The following is a 20812-nucleotide window of genomic DNA, read 5'->3' as shown; positions in this document are numbered from 1 at the left end:
CATATTTTAGAGGGTATTTTAAAAATCAACAAGTATGTACTTCAAAAAAAATGATTCAGAATTGCACAAGTAAATACACATGCAAATTATGCTTTCTTCCCTAACAGTCTATTCAACAAATTAAAGGTCAGAAGGACAGTATTATACTCTCAGCCTGATTCATGTTCTGTGAAAATGAAATATACTGACGTCCTATATTCTACTGGGACACATGATCTGTACCTATTTTCAGCCCATGGCTCTTCACACTCCATTGTTTAAAAATAGATCAGTTCTGAACTTTGGAGACAGGCTCAGAAGGGCATTAACCTCTTTCTCGACAGTTAAGTTTGCCATTTTGCTCTAATCAAATAAGTATAAATCTGATCATGTTAAAAACAGACCTTCTTACTTTGTACACATTCCAACAGGCTCTCATAAACAGAGGGCTATAGTTCACAGAATTTTTCTAATTAATTTTTTAGTTTTAAATATACTGCCTGCTTTTGCTAAAGCATTCATCAGTATCATGATCCTAACATTTTAATGCCAAATTTTGATGCTAAGAACTTGTCTCCAGAAAATTGCCTGTTAAAATGAAGGAAGAACTTATCAGCAGATTGTTTGAATACATTCCAGAAGAAATGAGACATATGATAAGGTTGGACTTGTCTCTCCTGTGTTTGGCCTAACACCCTCTGAATGACCCTCTTGTGGCACTTACACACAGTTATAATTGATTATTGAAATTTTTGTCTCTAAGCTATAAAAGCCATGAGAGCTGGGACTGTATCTTATTCTTCATTGAATCAAAGTAATACCAAAAGTTAAACTTTACTGTGCACTTACTGTGTGCCAGATGCATTTTTAATTTTTTATACTTTTTGCTCATTTAATCTTTATAACATCTCTACGAGGTAGTTATTATCACCATCATCCACATTTAAAAATGAGGAAAGTGAAATATATACAAGTTACTGAATGGCCCAAAGTCATACATATAGTAAGTTGTGGAGCTGGATTTAAATGGGGCTGGTAGAACCAGGGCCATGCACTTAACCATGATCCTGCATAGTCCCTCCATAGTAGCTTCTCATTCACTGTTTGTTGTACAACTGAAGGCATACATATGACTATTAATGGCACTGAGAGTATCATAAAAGGGATTTAAACTGAATAGTTTAAAATAATAAAACTGGATCCTTCTGAGCAGCTGTGGGAGAATAAGAGCTTATTTTAAGTGAATGGAAGGAGAAGAAAGAAAATCTTTCTCTAGGCAGACCCAGGTCAAATAACAACTGGAGGGTGGGGAAGTTTCTAGAGATTAAGTTGGGCTTTGCAGACTCAGAATTTTGACTAGATACAGCCACAGAAGAACAAGAGATTGAAGATTATAGAAAATGAATACATACATCATAAAATATCAGCTTTAATTCACAATGCCAAGTTTCTGAGCATCATCTTAAAGATTTTCTCAGAATATTACAGTTGTTCTGGTCCAAGTATTTTAGTTCACAGTGAAGTGAAGATAATTTTTTAAGATGACTTTATAGTCACTTCTCAGAATGTTGGCAATTCTAGTGGAGCCAGTGTTTAGGTCATATGGCCTAACCTGAGGATGGGCACACAACTTCATCTGCTGCTCTGAATCTTCTCCATCCTGAGGTGGCTTACTACTTCAGTTTGGACAGGGAGGCCAGCAAAAATTCTTCCATGAGCCACCGACAATACTCTGGGAAGACTTGGTATAGAATATAAAAATAAGTATTTTTTGTCTATTGCATTGATGTTACTGGGTTATAGAAATTGGACAGAGTATCTATTTACCTTCTATAATGGTACTCTATTGAAATACCCCCTTCTCTGGGGTACCTGGGTGGCCCAGTCGGTTAAGTGTCTGCCTTCGGCTCAGGTCATGATCCCAGGGTCCTGGGATCGAGCCCCATGTAGGGTTCCCTACTCATGGGGAGCCTGCTTCTCCCTCTCCTCCCCACTCATGCTTTATCTCACAATCTTTCTCTCTCTCAAGTAAATAAATAAAATCTTAAAAAAAAAATCCCCTTCTCTCATCCTGTCTAAATCACTAATGCAAATATCTAAAGAAAGTTAAAAAGAAAATAAAAACCAACCACAAGCAAAATAGAACATGCTGGCTTATAGTATATACATAAAAATCAAAATCACAGAGGAATCTAGAGATGCCAGCATCCTTTTGTTATACGTGAGAAACCACATTTTCCATAGTATGACTGAAAGTGATACTAAGAATATGCTATGGCCGGAGTACTTCATAGTTCTGGGCATCACTTTTTATCCACATGAACACCACTGTTTTGTTGATAAAATGCTCTCTTTGAGCTCTAACAATCAATGATTCCTTAAGATGGTTTGCAAAGTGTGACATCCAAACTTTCTTTGCATTTGTTTATCCAATAAGTAATTATTAAATATGTACTAAGGACTGAAGTTATGGTGGAAATCAAGAAAGACAAAGTCCTTGCCTTCTTGGATCCAAGACAACAGAGTGGTCTGTACACAACAAAAAGGCTTATGTGATGGAGAAGGACTTCAAGAGAACTCATTTAGATAAACTTCTCAGGAAGGCCTCTTTGAGGAGGTACCATTTTTATTGAAACAAGAACAATAAGAATGAACCAGATATTTGTTAAAGGCATTTCAGCAATTTGTCTCCAACATATGAAAAGATAAATCACCTAATTTATGCCACAGAAATGGAAATAGAAGAGTGCACTCAATGAAGTAGTGTTTTTGTAGTAACCACTAACAGAATTAATTTGCATACATGCGGTATGAAATTTTTCTAAGAGCTTTAAAAAATCATTCAAGTGATATTCTTTCTGCCACTTTATATCTTTGAAAGTCTTCATATTTAAAAGTATTCAGACACATTGAAAAAAAAGCTGGGATATAAAATGGATAAAACATAATATGGGTTTAATTGATTATGAATATAGGATAATTTTCACATTCCTTAATATTGCATTTTATATTTTTAAGCAATAGGTCTTTTGCATGTTTTTGAGAGTCTGCAGGTTTGACTTACCTTTCACTTCTATACATTCCTGAGTACCCAGACTTGTGTTAGCAGAAATCACTGTTCTTTAGTATACATTAGCATCTCAAATTAGGCTACATATTTTCATAAAAATAAGCTTTCTGCACAATGAAGAAGTTTAAGTTAAAAGTCTTGTTGCAATATAAAATGGTGATTGACTCAACATTGAACATATATTTAGCAATTATACACTGCATGTGTATGTGTATACCATGCAAATCTTCTATTTTTACCTTCTGTCATAAAATACATAACAAATAATCCAGCTTTCCTCTTCTGAGTATTCTACTTTCACTCATTTGACATTTATGATATCAGTCATTCAATGTCTTCTAGGTGCCAGGCACTTTCTAGACGCTAGGAGCACAACAGTGACCAAAATATGCCTTTGCCCAAGTTGATGCCTTAACGTCTAAGTTAAAAAGATTTCTTGTGATCTACCACTATGACTTTAATACAGTAAGTACATAATAGTCCAATTTAATAGGGAGCAAGATGTAATTTCTCATTGTCCTTATTGAACTTTTCTTCAGAAAACATGTCTGGCTTTTTTAGGTTCAAGTTTTAGTTAAATAATGACTCCTGTTATCTCTCTGCTATGTGTCTTCTTACTTTCTTATCCTACTCATCTTGTTTCCTTTCTAATAAAGTCTTAACTCAGTATAACATTAAATGTAGGCTTTTGCATAATTCTGATGCCAGATGAGCAACAGCTGAAAAGCAGGGAACAAATGGAGAACATGGTTTTCACCTTTTAAGGTGTTAAGTGTCTGAGCATTTAATGAATTCACTTATAAGATCCCTAATTTTATTAAGTAGTCAAACTCTTAGTCTTTTTTTCATTCATAATTCTGTTAAAGGCTGTTCACTCAGTAAATACTTAGTGAGTTCCTATTATAACTGGTCAATAAAGATATAAAGATTAAGGCATCATCTCTAGCCTCAAGAAGCTCATAGTCTTAGAAGAGACAAACAATAAACTGACAAGTGATAAATACAATGTGAGAGACAGAGTGGTCAGGGAAAATTTATGAGGAAGTTCATGTGTAGTAAGAATGCTTACTGGGAAGTGGAATATAAACTTAATCGAAAGGAGTGAAGATAGAGTAGCATGAGGAAAAGCAATGAGGCAATCAACAGCACTTTTCTTTTCCCCAGAAAATTATGAACAATTCCATGCTGATGAAGTATTAATAGAGAAAAGTAAAGATTAAGGCAGAGCATGGAGTGTCTCATATGCATTGTCAAGAAAATTGGACTTTTTCCTGTAGGGGACGGGAGATCATGAGCAGGTTCCAGGAAGAAGAGAGGAGAATCGTCAAACTCGTATTTTCTAGGTATGCATTTGAGCTAACTGAGATCAAAGGCAGGGAGAACAGTTGTGAGAACACTTCAGATGTTGAATTAAAAGATGCTGAGACCCTGAATTATGGTATTTGAAAATATGAGGAAAAACATTGGTCATAATTTAGTGACTGAATAGTTGTAGGAAAGAAGGAAATTGGACATATGGTCTCATATCGCTGTGGATGGGTGTAGGGGGTAAAAATGAAAAGTGCATTTTTTCCAATGAAGATCAGAGTTAAGTTAATGTGTGGCAAGAGCAAGGGTAGTTAATAAAATACACACGATTAAGAAGATGTTCTTGTTATCCCAATTTTATACTACACTATGCATTTTCAGCACACAGGAATGCTTCTCATTTAAGCATGCAACTTTAGGGCTTTTACACTCATTTTTACCCTGGCTTTCTCTATTCCCTCAATGACATTTTATGCTGGAATCCTAAAATTTCTGTTTCTTTGTATTTTTTTTTTAAGATTTTATTTATTTATTTGACAGAGACAGAGAGTGAGCACAAGCAGGGGGAGTGGCAGAGGGAGAGGGAGAAGCAGGCTTCCTAGCAGGGAGCCTGACGCGGGCTCGATCCCAGGATCCTGGGATCATGACCCGAGCCGAAGGCAGACGCTTAACCAACTGAGCCACCCAGGTGCCCCTTTCCTGTTTCTTTGAAATATATCCTTAGTTTTATAGTGTCTTCCTGTCTTTTGATTTAGTCTTAATATCTGATACTGTCTCTTGGATTATATTTGTCTCCCTGCTATGGCCTCTCCTGCCTGTCTTTGAACCACTCTGGGCCCTTGAGAACCCAGCCTGGTTCCAGTGTCCTGACCTTCTGCCTTTCGGTGAAGGGGATTTGGATTTTTTTATTTATTATTATAATAATTATTATTGTTATTTTAGAAAGGGAAAAAGTAGGGGAGGGAGGGGAGAGAGAATCTTAAGCAGGCTCCCCACTCAGCACAGAACCCAAAGCAGGGCTTGATCTCACAACCCTGAGATCATGACTGAAGCCAAAGTCAAGAGTCCTATGCTTAGTGGACTGAGCCACCCATGCACCCTAGGGGATTTAGATTTAAAACAAATTCTGTAATCCAACAAAGAGATAAAGCAAAGCATATTGATAGATTTAAAAAAAACCACATTATTTTATTTTTAAAAATACAACAAAAAATGAAGTTTAAATTGGGGTTCCCAAAGCAAAATAAATAAATAAATAAATGATATTCTTATTTGAGGTGTTTGTAAAGAAAATAAGCTAATCAACAGCAGATGTTTAGCTCCTTTATTGACAAACTCAACTGATAGTTTAAGGCTCAAAAAATTATGAATAACTTTTAGGAGATGCAAAAGCTTAGGAATGGTTATAAATGGTAAAGATGTTAGTTGCAATGAAAATATTTATTGAGCATTTAATATATGCTACATGTACTAGGAATTTCAAGAAAATTTTAAACTATAAATAAGCCTTTGCTTTTGAGGAACTTTCAAGACAAAAGTGGAGAAAACAAATATGAAACACTAATGATAACAGAGACAGAATAGATAAGGAGCACATATGAGTTGTTGACTCAGTGCATTAGGGGTCAGAGAAAAGAGAGATGAAATCTACCCTGGAAAATAAAAAAAAAAATAGTTGTAAATAAAGAAATATTTGAACTAGATTTTGCTAACAGATGACAGACATTTCTGAAAAACATATGATGCAAGGTGAGAAATTATAATTGATTTTTGCAAAACAGCAAGTTGCACAGTTTGGCTGTAGGCCACTTTGGAACACGTAGAGCAGCAGGGAGAATAAAGCTGGAAATTTAGCTGAAATTAGAGCACAGAAGGGCTGGAATATGAGCCTAGGGAGACTAAATTTGATTTAACTTTGTATGTAAAGAGTGAAAGTTTCTGAGCAGAGAAATGAGTAGCTCGTGCATATGAAAAGAAAAAAAAAAGATTAATCTGGCAATGATGTTTTAAATGGTAGTTAGAGGAAACAGCCCAGAGGCTGGAAGGCAAACTAAGGAGACAGTTCCGATTGTCCACATGAGAAGATTAAGGTCAGGGCGATAGTGGTGGGGAAGGAAATAAGGGCGCAGGTGTGGGATGGACTGCCACAGTGAACTGATGGCATTTGGCGATTGACTGGATGGGCAGAGCAGAAAAAGATTAAAAGAAAAAAGACTACAATTTTACATTCCAAATGATTTGAGAGAATGACTAAAACATTTACTGAGAGACTGCAAAGGAAAAATGGTTTAGTAATGGAAGATAATGACTGTATTACACAGCTTACTATATATGGAGTCGGGAAAATCATGTAGATTTTAAGAAAACAGTGTTATTGGCAAGAACTTGGAGCGCAATATTTACAGAATTAATGTGAAAGAAGAAATAAATAAAAAAAAAGAACCAATCCAGAAATGCAAAATGAAAAGCCTAAGGCTTAGTAATGGTTCAGTGCTAAGGAAGCCCAAAAAAGAGATTCAGGTTGTGTGTTTTGCTAACAGTTTAAAAGGACCATCAAGGGTTCAAAGACAAAGGCTTTTTTGATGAATAACAGATCACCGATAACTTTCAAGGAAACAACTACAGTGAAGAAGTGGAGATCAAACCACACACTGTAATGACTACATAGTAATCATTTGAGAAGGTTGGTAGTAAAAGAAAGAAAGGAAAGAAAAGCAGTGTTAGAAATATGAACAATCACACCAATATTCTTTTGGTCTAGGAGTGACCAGAACATTCCCGGGGGCAGAGAGAAGCCTTCTAGGGAGGGATGGAAAGAAGCTCCAAGGCAAAAGTGTTTTAATGAGGAGATAGGAGGAAATGAATTACTCACAACAGGTCAGGTTAGTCTGTAATCAGGGTCTAAGGTCTAATACGTGAAATGAACATGGGAAGAGAGGAGAAATCAAAACGAAGATAAAGAAACAGTTCAGTAAACATGAGAGGATAGAGTGGAAGACACAATGAGGGCACATGAAGGAACTCTCATAACCACGGATATCGAAGATAAAACTGTTCTGACAATCATGATTACAAGAACAATTTTCCAGTACTTTTTTTTTTTCAACAATTAAAAGTCTATATACGGGAGAACATACGGGAGAATGAAGGTAAAAAAAGATGTATTAACATTTAGTTCTGATTTTTCTTGAGTAGTATCATAACACGGACTTGGAGATTTGCCATGAAAAGAGAAAATCGACCACGACCATGTACCATGGAGATCGAGGACTCTTAATCTTACCTCTCTCAGAGGATCATTGAGTTCACTGAGAATGTTTTCCTCATCAAAGATTTTGCCTTGGTATCTGTGTTCATAGTAGTCGTGTATTTTCTGACGCATATCAGCTGGTAACTTATGGAATGACATGTATTGCTCCACTTGCTTATACTGTAAGGAAAGGAAAAAGGAAATTAGAAAACACTCTTAGGCCGTATGAGAAATCATCATGTTACCTTGTTGTGCTCAATTCAATAATATTTGAATAACAGTAACAAAAAGAAGAAATCCTTTGAGGGGAAGGAACTAATGTACAAGGATGTAACGTACCTACTCCATGTCACATACTCTGCGAGGGATTTATTTAGGTAAACATTTCTTGTAGAGAACTGAGTTGTGGAGGGGCATGAAAGGAGCTCAGAGTGAATTTAAAGGTGTCACCCCAGAAAAGCCAGTGACGAGACAGGAAAAAAATGTGATGTTATTTTTTTGGAATCTTTTTTTAGCTGTGTTCTAGAAGAAGTATCATGTTATATTTGGCCCCTCATCCAAATACAGAATCTCCTAGGTTTGGGTAGAACAAATGGTTTTATCTTAGACCTTTTAGCAAAAGATCAGACCTAATTAAAATTTGAATTTAGTGACAGAGAGCTTGGCAGCTGTTCCCAAGTCATAGATACTCAAGCAACACAGATGGCCTGAAAAGTGTGAGAATATGTCACCCTTCAATTTAGGACTTAAAAGAGTATCAGGATGAGACTAGATCCACGTAATTTTATAGCCAAAATTTAACTTAGATGTTTAAATTCATTTAACCAAGTAGTTCTTAAGCTTAATTGTTGATAAAACTTGGGGTAAAGTTGACTTTGGGAATGCAGATTTTTCAGGCTTAACTCCAGAGATTGATTCCCTTGATGTATCTGCTTTTGTGAATTTATACATACACTCATACACACACACATACACAATTTGAAAATAAATCCCTGGTAATCAAAAAGGAACATAGATATTAGCTGGGAACTTATTAGAAGAGAATTTCAGGCTTTACTCCAGACCTATGAAATCAGAGTCCACATCTTAAAAAAAGATTCTCAGATGACCTATACACATTTAAGTTTGAGAAACATTCCCTTGATGTTGCAAATGCAGGTAGCCATGAGACCATACTTTGAAACAATTAATTAGAGCCTCCCAAATGAGTTTCATTGCATAGATGATAAAATTGAATACAAATAAAAAAGTAGGTAATAAAACTGGATAAACATACTGGAATAAGATTCTTCCCTTAAAAAAACACACTTGCTGTGTTTTGGAGAACACATGGAAATTTTTCTTTTCCTCACATTTTTCCTGATGACTTAGAGGTCTCCCATTCCTTGTCCATAATTAGTGTAGTTGTAATTGGTACTTGATAACACATACATCTAATCAGAAACAGCAACCTATTATATTTCTTCAACTTTTTGGACATACTTTCCTTTCACAAAACATTCCTATTTTTAAGACATTCCCTTTTGGAGATTAGTATTCTTAAAGGAAATACAACTTTGTCATGAGACTTCTTTATTTGGTCACCAGACTGTCCCCCGAGTATTTAAAGCTTGCAGGCCTATATATATCTCTCTCTGAAGCAACTTGATTATGATTTAAGCATTTTATATTTAGACACCAATGCTTTCACTGTCACTTGTGTAAGTGGCTTCTAGCATATACTTGAGAAGGATTGGTTAATTTTTCCTGAAGAGCTCAGAATCTGTAATGTCTACCTAATCTTGGTAACCCACTTCTAGAGACCTGGGATTCAGTCTGCTTGACCCTCATGCAGCTGGTCCATAAGAAAGAAGTTTCAGTGACCTCTCTAAGACTGCTGTGTAGGATAAAGTTGATTTGCAGCTGGACTGAAAAAGCTCTATCTTTATTTCTAGAGATATCCATGCATCTGATTTTTTTCTTTTAGCCAAAAAGAGGGCAGTGGGATATTTGCTGTACTGTTTAGGGTCCGAGGCTCCACTGGAAACCCCAAGTTTAACTTTCGCACTAATGCTTTGCAGCTAGTCTATCTGGTTTGATTATTCTGGCTTGACCATTTAAAGAGCTACTGAGAGCTTTGTTGCTGAGCTCCCCCCCAAACCAAGGCTCCTTGCACAGATTTTGGTGGATCAAGCCAGAAACTCAGCATGTTCCACATGCCTGAAGATTAAGCCCACGGGGAGCTCATGTTGGGGAAAGGTTCTTGGGCCTTTGATGCCATGTGTGCATTCTCTTTCTCCAAAGCCCTGTAATCCTTTTCCTTTAAACAAATGCCTCATACAAGTAAAGTCTGGTGAATCTTGTTAAATATTCAAACTTGGGAAAACAATAAAACAGCTTAAGAGCACAGGCCTGCCACAGTTTTGACACTCACTGCATTGATGAAAGTCCTTTCAGCTCTGGACAAATAAAGGATTCAACTTTCTTCAGGACCAGTAGGGGTCAAGTAATCTCTGTTTACTTTTCTGAAAAAACTGCTTGCCCAAACACTGCTTCGATTGGTGAGAATCTTTAACCTTAACCAGGGTATTAAGCTCTAGATTTCTCTGTTCTTTGCATGCATTTCAGTGGGCATGGGAGGCAGCCTTAGAAGTTAGTAGTATTTCAATTCATTTTTACAAAATTTGTGCCTATATGCAAGGGCCTACTTATCTAGAGAAAAAAATAATCTGCTCAATGTCTATCTTGAATTAGAAAACTAATCCTTGATCAGCTAAATACAAATGTTACACATAAAGTTATTTTATTTTTATGGAAAGTCAGGATTGGTGGAATGTAGTTATTTTTCCTCATATGAATCATTTAATCCCTTTATACTTGAGTTTACTAATCTACAATAAGAGAGTGTTTCACCAAATGTTCTTTGTTCTTTCAGACTAAAGTTCTATGAATATTTCTTGTCATTTAATCATACTGAGTTCAATTTGATTTTTGAGCCCATATTACATATTTTAAACATTAATCAATTTATAGTAATTATTGACCTACCACATATTAACTGATTGCTGTGTGCCAATGGTTCTCAAACTGCAGTTAAGGTGCAGATAAATCACCAGTATCACAGGGAAGCCTGTTAGAAATGCACATTTGAAGTTTTCACCCCAGACCTACAGAACCAGAAATTCTAGCAGTCTGTATTTTAAAAAGGCCTTCCCTACATTAAAATATCAGAACTACTTCTATCTGCCAAAAACTGTGTTATCTTAGGGCATAAGGAAGCACTTTTGTGTGAGAGTAGGGGACAGAAAGGAAATTCAGTTTTGATAAGTTTAAGATGCCTATGGCACAGCTTAATGCTTATATGTAAGTCAGGCACTTAGAAGAAAAAAATATACACATAGTCAATGACTAAGAGATCACTAAGGGATAATGTGTCAAATAAAGAGATTTAAAAAAAAGTGGAACCTACATTTTAAAAGCAGTTGGAAATTGATCAAGTTAAGGGAGCTGAGATTAGCCAGCCAGATGTGACAGAACCAAAAAACCTCGACTCAGAGCAAAGAAGGATAAAGTTTCAAGGGGCGGGATGTACTCAAAAGAAGTATATTCTAAGAAAAAATGTACTGCACCATAACCAGTGAATTTGGAAATTGGGTAACGATCTTTGTTAGAACATAACACTTATCGAAAACAGGAGCCACTCCTTTTTGTCTGTTTCCCTATACCTAACTAGACTTGAAAAATAATGAATGAAAATAGACCTGCCTGTGATATGAAGAATAAAATAATAATAACTCTTTGAAAAACAACCTAGTGGTAGGTGGATAATGGAATAAACTAGGTGTTGGAAGCTACATATAAGATGACAAATTTAAAAAAACGATAATATGGAAAAGTTTCTGTTAGTTGTAATACTATACAATATGTGAAAGATAAGTTGATACATTTAATAGTCACTGGTGAAGAGACTTTTGAAAAACAAAGATGCAAATACAATTATTTCTTGAATATATAAAATCAAAAGTTCATCCCATCAGATCTAAAGAGACTATTGGGGCACCTAGGTGGCACAGTTGGTTAAGCATCTGATTCTTCAGCTCAGGTCATGATCTCAGGGTCTCGGGCTCTGCACCCAGTACACTCTGCTTAGGACTCTCTTGCCTTCTCTCTCTCTCTGTGCCTCCCCCCTCTAAAATAAATAAAAACATCTTTAAAAATATTAGAAGAGACTATAACATCATTATCATTTAAAATTCTAACGTACTTTTATTTTCAAAATTTTCTGTGCAATTAAAATGATACATAAAAATATTTCATGAACATACTAAAAATGAGATCTAATATATATAATGAAGACAACATTCCATTATTAAACTCACTCCGCCCATGTTACCACTTTTAAAAGGTGTTTTGTCTATATTGCTAAGTAATATGCTTCTGTTTTTAATTCTTATGTGGATCAATTATAGGCAACATTTATTGACTTTTTGCCATGGAAAAGTGGTGTAGCCACTAACAGCCCCCCATATCTTCTCACCTTCTCTCTCATTCTGCAATTGTGTCATTAGTGCTAATTCTTCCCTCGGTCTCTTTTGTAACTTTACATAACATAATTATATCTTTATTTTTTGTTCAGAAAACTCTAGACAAGTTTACCAAATGAAATGTAACAAACTCATTCTTTCATTTCTATTTTTTAACTTTTGTCAACTCTACTTTTACAATATAAAGGTGGATTGTAATTTTGTACCTGAAATTGAACCTACCAAAGCAGTTATACAGTGTTTGCATTACTCTGTTTACCACAATGCCAAGTGCAGCATTTGATGACATTTCCTTTGGTTTTGTGGATTTTTAATGACTTTTATTTTTTGCACAAGAAATTTTTTTCCAGCATCCCTATCCTAGCTGATATCCACTAGGATTTCCCTTTATAACATCCCTGGTTGGGTTTCCTATTCCCAGAGCCTATGTTTCTCTTTTGGTTTATTTATTCATGTTGCTAGAGTCAATCCCCAAGGAAATCACTAAGAAATACTAAATGTGATATAGGTTTTTGAATTTTTTCTTGTCTGAAAATATCTCTTAAACTCAAACTCAATTGTTAAACTAACCTACATAAAATTGTTAAACTAACTACATAGAATTCTAGGTTGGAACTACTCTAGTTGGATGTTGAACTTTTGCATTTGAGCCTCTATACTGGATATGATCCATGTTTCTTATTATGTATTTCATATATTCCTTGTCTGCATTTCTCCCTTCCTTTCCCTATATTCTCTACATTTTCTCTACATTCCCCTACATCTCTCCTACATTCTTGAATAATCCCTGGAATTCTTGGAGACAATTTTAATTCCAAATATCTTCTTTTTTAGATCTTTTATTTCCATAATTTTGTGTTCAGTTTAGAAATATACTACTAACATATGACTTAAAAAACAATTTTAAGGCATACTTTCATTCCTGAAATGTTTGGGATGTCTAAATAGAGGTAAGTTTAAGTGTCCACTGTATTTAGCTTCAGTAAAGGCTTTGGTGACTTTGCTTTAAGTGGTTTCATTGGACTACGTGTAAACATCAGGAATGGGGTTAATTCCAAACAGATTGCAATAACTTGAGAGTGAATGGAAGTAAGAAATGGAAATGAAAACAGCAAGTGTAACTATGTCTCTGACTTGTTCTGATTAATAGGGGAGAGCTAGAATCATAGCATGGTAAATGTAAGCAATTCTAATAAATCTAAAATAGAAGCTTTAATCACATTTATATTGTTTTTATATCTATGAATGATACCTTATCTGAAAACTGAATCACCTTATTTTATATCCCCTACAACTTCATCCCCAATTCTCAAGACCACCAAATCATATAAATTCTACTGCCAGAAGTTTCAATAATTTTCCATTTTCCTGTATCACCATTACTATGTAACTTAATCTCTCCTCTAAACTCATTCCTAACTTTCTAACTATATTCTCTGTATCTATTTGTGCATGCCTGACTGCAACTCTTATTCTTTTCGATCATCCAGACAGAAATCTTTTTAAAATGCTAACCTTATTGTCACTCCTTACCCTTAAGCCTTTTAATGGCTTCCCATTGCTTTCAGGATCAAGGTCTGATTTCTGGGCCTATTTGGCCTATTCCTGCTCTATCATGTACATTTTCCCTTTGCTCACTATGCCCTGGTATATTAAATTTCTTTAATATTCTTAAACTTACTCTAGTCTCTGGATGCTCACGCACTTTCTTCTATCTGGAATGCTGTCCCACCACATAATTTCCTATTCATTCTTTAACTTTCTTCCTCAAATCTCACTACATCAAGGAAATATTCTCTGACTCCTTGGTCACTTAAAGTCCTCTTGGTATACACTTAGAAAAAATGCTGAGTTTATGCCTTAGTTATTCTAAGAGCACCTGCAGTTACTTGTTAAGTGTTCGTCCTTGCCCGTCTTGTTCACCGCCGAACTGCTGAAGTGTTTGCACGCAAGTAGTCACTGACTGAAAATCTGGTTTGTTGCATACTTTCTGAAAATTCTTTGGGTAAAGGAGACCAAGAATATGATCTCTGACTCTTTTGTGTTGTAATAATGGTATCAGTGGAGGAGGCCAGATAGGGAGAGTCTCCCACATGGATTGAAATTTTGGATTTGTATTTTATTATTACAAGTTGTTATTGTTTATTATTCAGAGAACATTTATTAAATATGAGACTCTGCTTCTAGCCTATTGAAGTTAACCTGGATGAATCTATTCTTTAAAGAATTTGCAGTTTCTGTCTGAATCTGTGATATCAGGTTTTATGTTAAACACAGCTATAAAGTAGAAGTAAATTACTGATTAGAAAAGAGAAGCTGCCTTCTTACAATTCCAAAAATGTTTATAACAATTAGGAACACAGCAGAAGTTAATAAAAACACGTGCAAAGTATATGTATTCTATTTGAAAATAAGAAGAGTTTTCTTCATCACCAAGACAGTCCTGTGTACATCTGAAAAAGTAGATAATTTTCAGGTCTCCAAGCATGATTTTACATACTGAATGCTCCTGGAAGATAGGAATCAGAGAGTATACTTTTCATTTTATTATAAAAGCAAATTCCATAAAAATAAAAAGTAGTATGGTTATTCATAATTACTCATTAAATCAAATGTACCTCTCATTTTATGATTCTAACACCAGTCTTCAAATCTATGAAACACTACATGTAAGTCGTCAACTTTTTCTTGAAGTCTTTCTCTTAAGAAGCATTGAATGACTGTGTAATGATGTTTTATAGTATTTCAGGACACTTTTTACAATGTAGCACATACCCAGAGCAGATTCTTAGCCTGTGGGATGTCTATGTGTAATTTAAGACTGTAATGATAGGGAGGAGCTAAGATGGCGGAGTAATAGGAGGACTCTAGGCTTGCCTTGTCTCTTGAACACAACTAGATAATATCAAATCATTCTGAACACTCAAGAAATTGATCTGAGGACTGAAAACAAATTGCACAATGAGAGGGAGAGAAGAGGCTTTATCATGGAAGGTAGGAGGTGCAGAGACATGGTTTGGGGGAGAAACGGATCACCGGTGTTGTGGAGAGGAAGGAACCCTTGTTACAGAGAAGGGAGGGAGGGGGAGAGAGAGAGAGAGAGGAATGCACAAGGAAAACACTTCCCCAAAGCCACTGACTGGGAAAACAAGAGGGGCTAATTTTCGAGAGTTTTTATAACCAGTGGAACTCAAAAACTGGAGTTTTAGAGGTCCCATATATGGCAGGTGTAGAGTCCGGTGGGGGCTGCAGGGCTCCTATGGAGAAGGAGGGCAGATAGCCTGGGAGGGGCACAAACTGTGTGATCTGAGGATTCCCTGGGATGCAATGAGAGAGATTTGGAGCGCATCTGAGCGACGTGGCATTACCTCTCTGGGGACAAAAAAGCTGGTGAGTGCCATTTCCCTTGCCCTCCCCTCAGCATAAATTAACTTCAGTAAGCAGCACGGTGCCAATACTGGTAGCTTAAACCACTAACACCAAGTCCCTTTCCCCCTGTCCTCTGCAGGAGCTGTTTTTCGGAGGCAAGTGTGCCTGAGAACCAGTGCAGTGAGCCCTGCCCCCAAAAGAGCACAAACCCACCTCAGGCATCACATGCACTGACCATAGAGTTCCACAAATCTTCAGCTCTAGTGGAAATAACATCAGGTGTAGACCAGAGCACTCCTAGTTAAAACTTGCTACACTTTGGCCAAGGCCCAAGCACTCCCCACTGCAGGCAAAGAGAAACTCTACAGAGGACTGCTTGAGGGAAAGAGCAGATGAAACACAGTGGCAGAGTGCATACAGCATTCACTAGAGACACTTCTAAAGTGCCAGGCCCTGGACAGTATATGACCTCTATTTTATAAAGCCATTACTCTCAGGAGCAGAAAACATAACAGGTTTTCCTAATACAGAGAAAAAGACAGAGACCTAGACAAAATGCCAAGATGGAGGAATTGATCCCAAAAGAAAGAACACAAAAGGGTCATGGCCAGGGAAACCAATATAAGTAATATGCCTGATCCAAAATTTAAACCAACAATCATAAGGATACTGGTCTTGAGAAAAGCATAGGAGACACCAGGGAGTTCCTTACCACAGAGATAAAAAATCCTAAAAACTAGACAGGCCAAAATGAAAAATGCAATAACCAATATTCAAAACCAGCAGAATGTAATGATCACAAGGATGGAAGAAGCAGAGGAATGAATCAGTTATACAGAAGTAAAAATTATGGAAAATACTGAAGCTGAAAAGAAGGAAAGAAAAATATTAGATCATGAATGTAGACATAGAGAAGTCAGTGACTCCATAGAACATAATAACATTCATATCATAGGAGTGCCAGAAGAAGAAGGAAATGGGGGCAGAAAATTTATTTGAGGAAATTATAGCTGAAAACTTCCATAATCTGGGGAAAGAAACAGACATCCAAATCCAGTAGGTACAGAGAACTCCCAACAAAATCAACAAAAGCAGGTGAACACCAAGACATATCTTAGGTAAGTGTGTAAAATATAAAGAAAAGAGAGAAAGAAAAAATTCTAAAAGCAGCAAGACAAAAGAAATCCCTCAATTACAAGGGAAGACAGATAAAGTTAGCAGCAGATCTCTGTACAGAAACTTGGCAGACAGGAAGACAGTGGCATGATATATACAATGTGTTGAATGGGAAAAATATTCAGGCAACAATACTCTATTCAGCAGGCTATCATTCAGAAGAGAAGGAGAGATAAAGCGTTTCCCAGACAAATGAAAACTAAAGGGGTTGGTGACCTCCAAGGACTCTTTGAGTAAGAAAGTAAGATCAAAAGTGACAAAGACTAGAAAGGAACAAAGACCATCACCAGAAACAATTACAAAACAAGTAATAAATGGCACTAAATTCAAATCTATCAATAATGACTCTTGAATGTAAATGGACAAAATGCTCCAATCAAAAGACATAAGGTGTCAGAATGGACAAAAAACAACAGCACCCATCGATATGCTGCCTATAAGAGACTCATTTTAGACCTAAAGACACCTGCAGATAGAAAGTGAGGGTATAGAGAACCACTTCCACTTACTGTGCAAATGGAAGTCAAAAGAAAGCCAGAGTAGCAATACCTTTATAAGACAAACTAGATTTTAAAACAAAGACTGTAACAAGAGATGGAGAAAGGCACTATATCATAATAAAGGGGTCTATCTGATAAGAAGATCTAACAATTGTAAATATTTATGCCCCCAACTTGGGAACACCCAAATATATAAAACAATTAATAAGAAACATAGAAGAAAACATTGATACAATAATACAATATTAGTAGGGGACTTTAACACCCCACTTACAGCAATGGACAGATCATCTAAGCACAAAATGAACACGGAAACAATGGCTTTGAATGACACACTAGACCAGATGGACTTAACAAATATATTCAGAACATTCCATCCTAAAACAGCAGAATACACATTCTTTTCAAGTGCCTATGGGACATTCTCCAGAATAGATCACATACTGGGTCACAAATCAGCCCTCAGCAAGTACAAAAAAGATTGAGATCATGGCATGCATATTTTCTGACCACAACGCTATGAAACTTGGTCAACCACAAGAAAAAATTTGGAAAGACCACAAAAAACATGGAATTTAAAGAACATCTTACTAAAGAATGAATGGGTCAACCAGAAAATTAAAGAAGAAATAAAAAACTACCTGGAAGCAAATGAAAATGAAAACATGACAATCAAAACCTCCAGGATGCTGCAGAGGCGGTCATAAGTGGGCAGTATATAGCAATATAGGCTTTCGTCAAGAAGCAAGAAAAATCTCAAATCCAACAGTACATTAAAAGAATCATTCACCATAATCAAGTAGGATTTATTCCTGAGTTGCAAGGGGGGTTCAATATTCACAAATCAATCAATGTGATACACATTAATAAAAGAAAGGATAAGAATAATATGGATGCAGAAAAAAGCATTTGACAAAGTACAGCATCCATTCTTGATAAAAACCCTCAACAAAGTAGGGATAGAGGGACGTACCTCAACATCATAAAGGCTATATATGTATATGTGGGAGAGACCCACAGCTAATATCATCCTCAATGGGGAAAAACTGAGAGCTTTTCCTCTACTGTTGGGAACATGATAGGATGTCCACTCCCACCATAGTTACTTAACATAGTACTAGAAGTCCTAGCCTCAGTAATCAGGCAACAAAAAGGAATAAAAGGCATCCAAATCAGCAAGGACGTCAAACTTTCACTATTCACAGACAACATGACAGTCTATGTAGAAAACCCAAAAGACTCCATCAAAAAATTGCTAAAACTGATACACAAATTCAGCAGCTGCAATACAAAATCAATGTACAGAAATCTGTTGCATTTTTATACACCAATAATGAAGCAGCATAAAGAGAAATCAAGGAATCGATCCCATTTACAGTTGCACCAAATATCATAAGATACCTAGGAATAAACCTAATCAACAAGGTAAAAGATCTTTACTCTTAATATTATAGAACACTAATGAAAGAAATTGAAGATGACACAAAGAAATGGAAAAGCATTCCATGCTCATGGATTGAAAGAACAAATATTGTTAAAATTTCTCTAGTATCCAAAGCAATCTACACATTTAATGCAATCCTTAACAAAATACCAACAGCATTTTTCACAGAACTAGAGCAAACAATCCTAAAATTTGTATGGAACTGCAAAAGACCCTGAAAACCAAAGTAATCTTGAAAAGAAAAGCAAAGCTAGAGGCATCACAATTCTGGACTTCAAGCTATATTACAAAGCTGATCAAGACAGTATGGTACTGGCACAAAAACAGACACATAGACCAATGGAACAGAATAGAGAACCCAGAAATGGACCCACAACTATATGGTCAACTAATCTTCAACAAAGCAGGAAAAATATCCAATGGAATAAAGACAGTCTTTTCAACAAATGGTGTTGGGAAAACACAATGACCGATTATCTATCATCAGTCACTTTTTGGGGGGTGGGGTAGGGAGAGAGAGAGATGGAGGGGCAGAGGGAGAGGGAGAGAGAAAATCTTAAACAGACTCCGCACCTAGCATGGAGTCTGACGTGGGGCTTGATCTCACCACCCTGAGATCATGACTTGAGCTGAAATCAAGAGTCAGACGCTTAACTGACTGAGGCTCCCAGGTGCCCCAATCATCAGTTACTTTTTTCTTTTTCTAAAAAAATATTTAAGCCAATCATCATTGGATTTAAAACTAAGCTATCTTTTTTTTAAAGATTTTTTAGAATTGCCATTTATTTACATGGTAACTGAAGCGATGGTTTCTATTTTGATCTTACATTTAAAAATAAACTAATCTCTCTCTATATATACACATATACACACAGAGCTAGGTTATATGCAAATAAGTTTATCAAGCATTATTTCTAAAATATTTACAGCAGGACTGACTCATTTTCAAGAACTATGCTATAAACACAGCAAAATCTTCAATTCATACATACTGAGGAGGAAGTTTTTTCTTCTTTTTCACTGAACTAATGGCTTTATTTATATAAACAACTAGTATTCTTTTTTTAATTGAAGTAGGAAAAAGTTTCCTTTCCCCAAAAATGGATTCATGTTTAATTCTTTTAAGCAACATAATTATATCAGAATAGTCATATAATAATAAAAGTATCCTAATATACCTAATTTGATTTCCAATATAGTAAATGGGGAAAAAAATTAAGAGCAAATCACACATGAAGAAAAGTAGATGGTTGTACAGTTACCTTTTCTGCAGAAGTTTGAGTGAAATACTTCTACTTTATCTTCACTTTTTTGCCTTTTTTGGAAAAGCTGGGTAATGAAACATGGGTTTCTCTATAAAAGTGAATTCCCTAGCTGTCAAGATATGGGGAAAGCTTTCTGTGGTAGAGAATAAGTATCTACTTGGCCTGGAAAACTATCAAAATTACAACCTACCAGATGATCTTAAAATCCTTACAGAAAATATTATCAGATAAAAAGTATTATTTTTCCACCCAGAATGATCTCTTCCAATATAGACATATACTTGCCCTCTGGCTTATGGAACCTAGTGCTATCCATTCAGATATTTTGCAATGGATTATATTTTCATATATTTAAAAATAACCAAGAACAAAAAATAAACCCTTAAAAATTGTTTACACTACACAGTTCATTCTTTCTGTCTTGTTCTTATTATAGTTTGGTTTAAAAATGGGCAGATTCTCAAACGTTTTCCAAACATCACTGTAACACTCTTTAAGACTTAACTGATCAAGTAATTAATAACAATAATAATAATGAAAGTTCATTGTATTTAGCATTTAGAAGAAAGCACTTAATTACAAAGTAAATTGTTCATATGAAACATTATTACAAATACTATTTTTTAGTAATTACAGAATAAAAGTCAAGGGGATAGGTGATTACTAGAAGTTGAAAGTCACTAAAATTATTATAATAGAGTTAAAATGTGTGCTTGGATATTTTTAAAAGCCCTTTCCTGATCTAAATGGTTTTGATCTTTATTATTACAGTTTTTCTTGGTGTGTGTGTGCGTGTGTAGGAAAATGGTTTTTATATTTAATTTAACAAGAATACAGACTGACATATATAATAACCTCATCACTTTTCATTTTTCAGTGGACCACTTAAAACATTCTATGCTGTCTAAACACTATTTCCCTCCCCCAA

General features: G+C 35.7%; 1 protein-coding gene across 1 annotated transcript in view; it reads right to left on the bottom strand.

Annotated features, from left to right (window-relative positions):
• Positions 1-20812, bottom strand: part of HCN1 (hyperpolarization activated cyclic nucleotide gated potassium channel 1) — a 403649-nt gene that overhangs the window by 59110 nt on the left and 323727 nt on the right. Inside the window, exon 5 of the mRNA XM_027604233.2 lies at positions 7641-7787. Coding sequence (XP_027460034.1) covers positions 7641-7787 — 147 coding nt within the window. The remainder of the gene's footprint in view (positions 1-7640; positions 7788-20812) is intronic.

This window comes from Zalophus californianus, chromosome 5 (genome assembly GCF_009762305.2).
Source record: "Zalophus californianus isolate mZalCal1 chromosome 5, mZalCal1.pri.v2, whole genome shotgun sequence".
In the NCBI taxonomy this organism is placed as follows: Eukaryota; Metazoa; Chordata; class Mammalia; order Carnivora; family Otariidae; genus Zalophus; species Zalophus californianus.
Note: the sequence above shows the minus strand (reverse complement) of the source record. Positions and strands in the feature narration are given on the sequence as shown.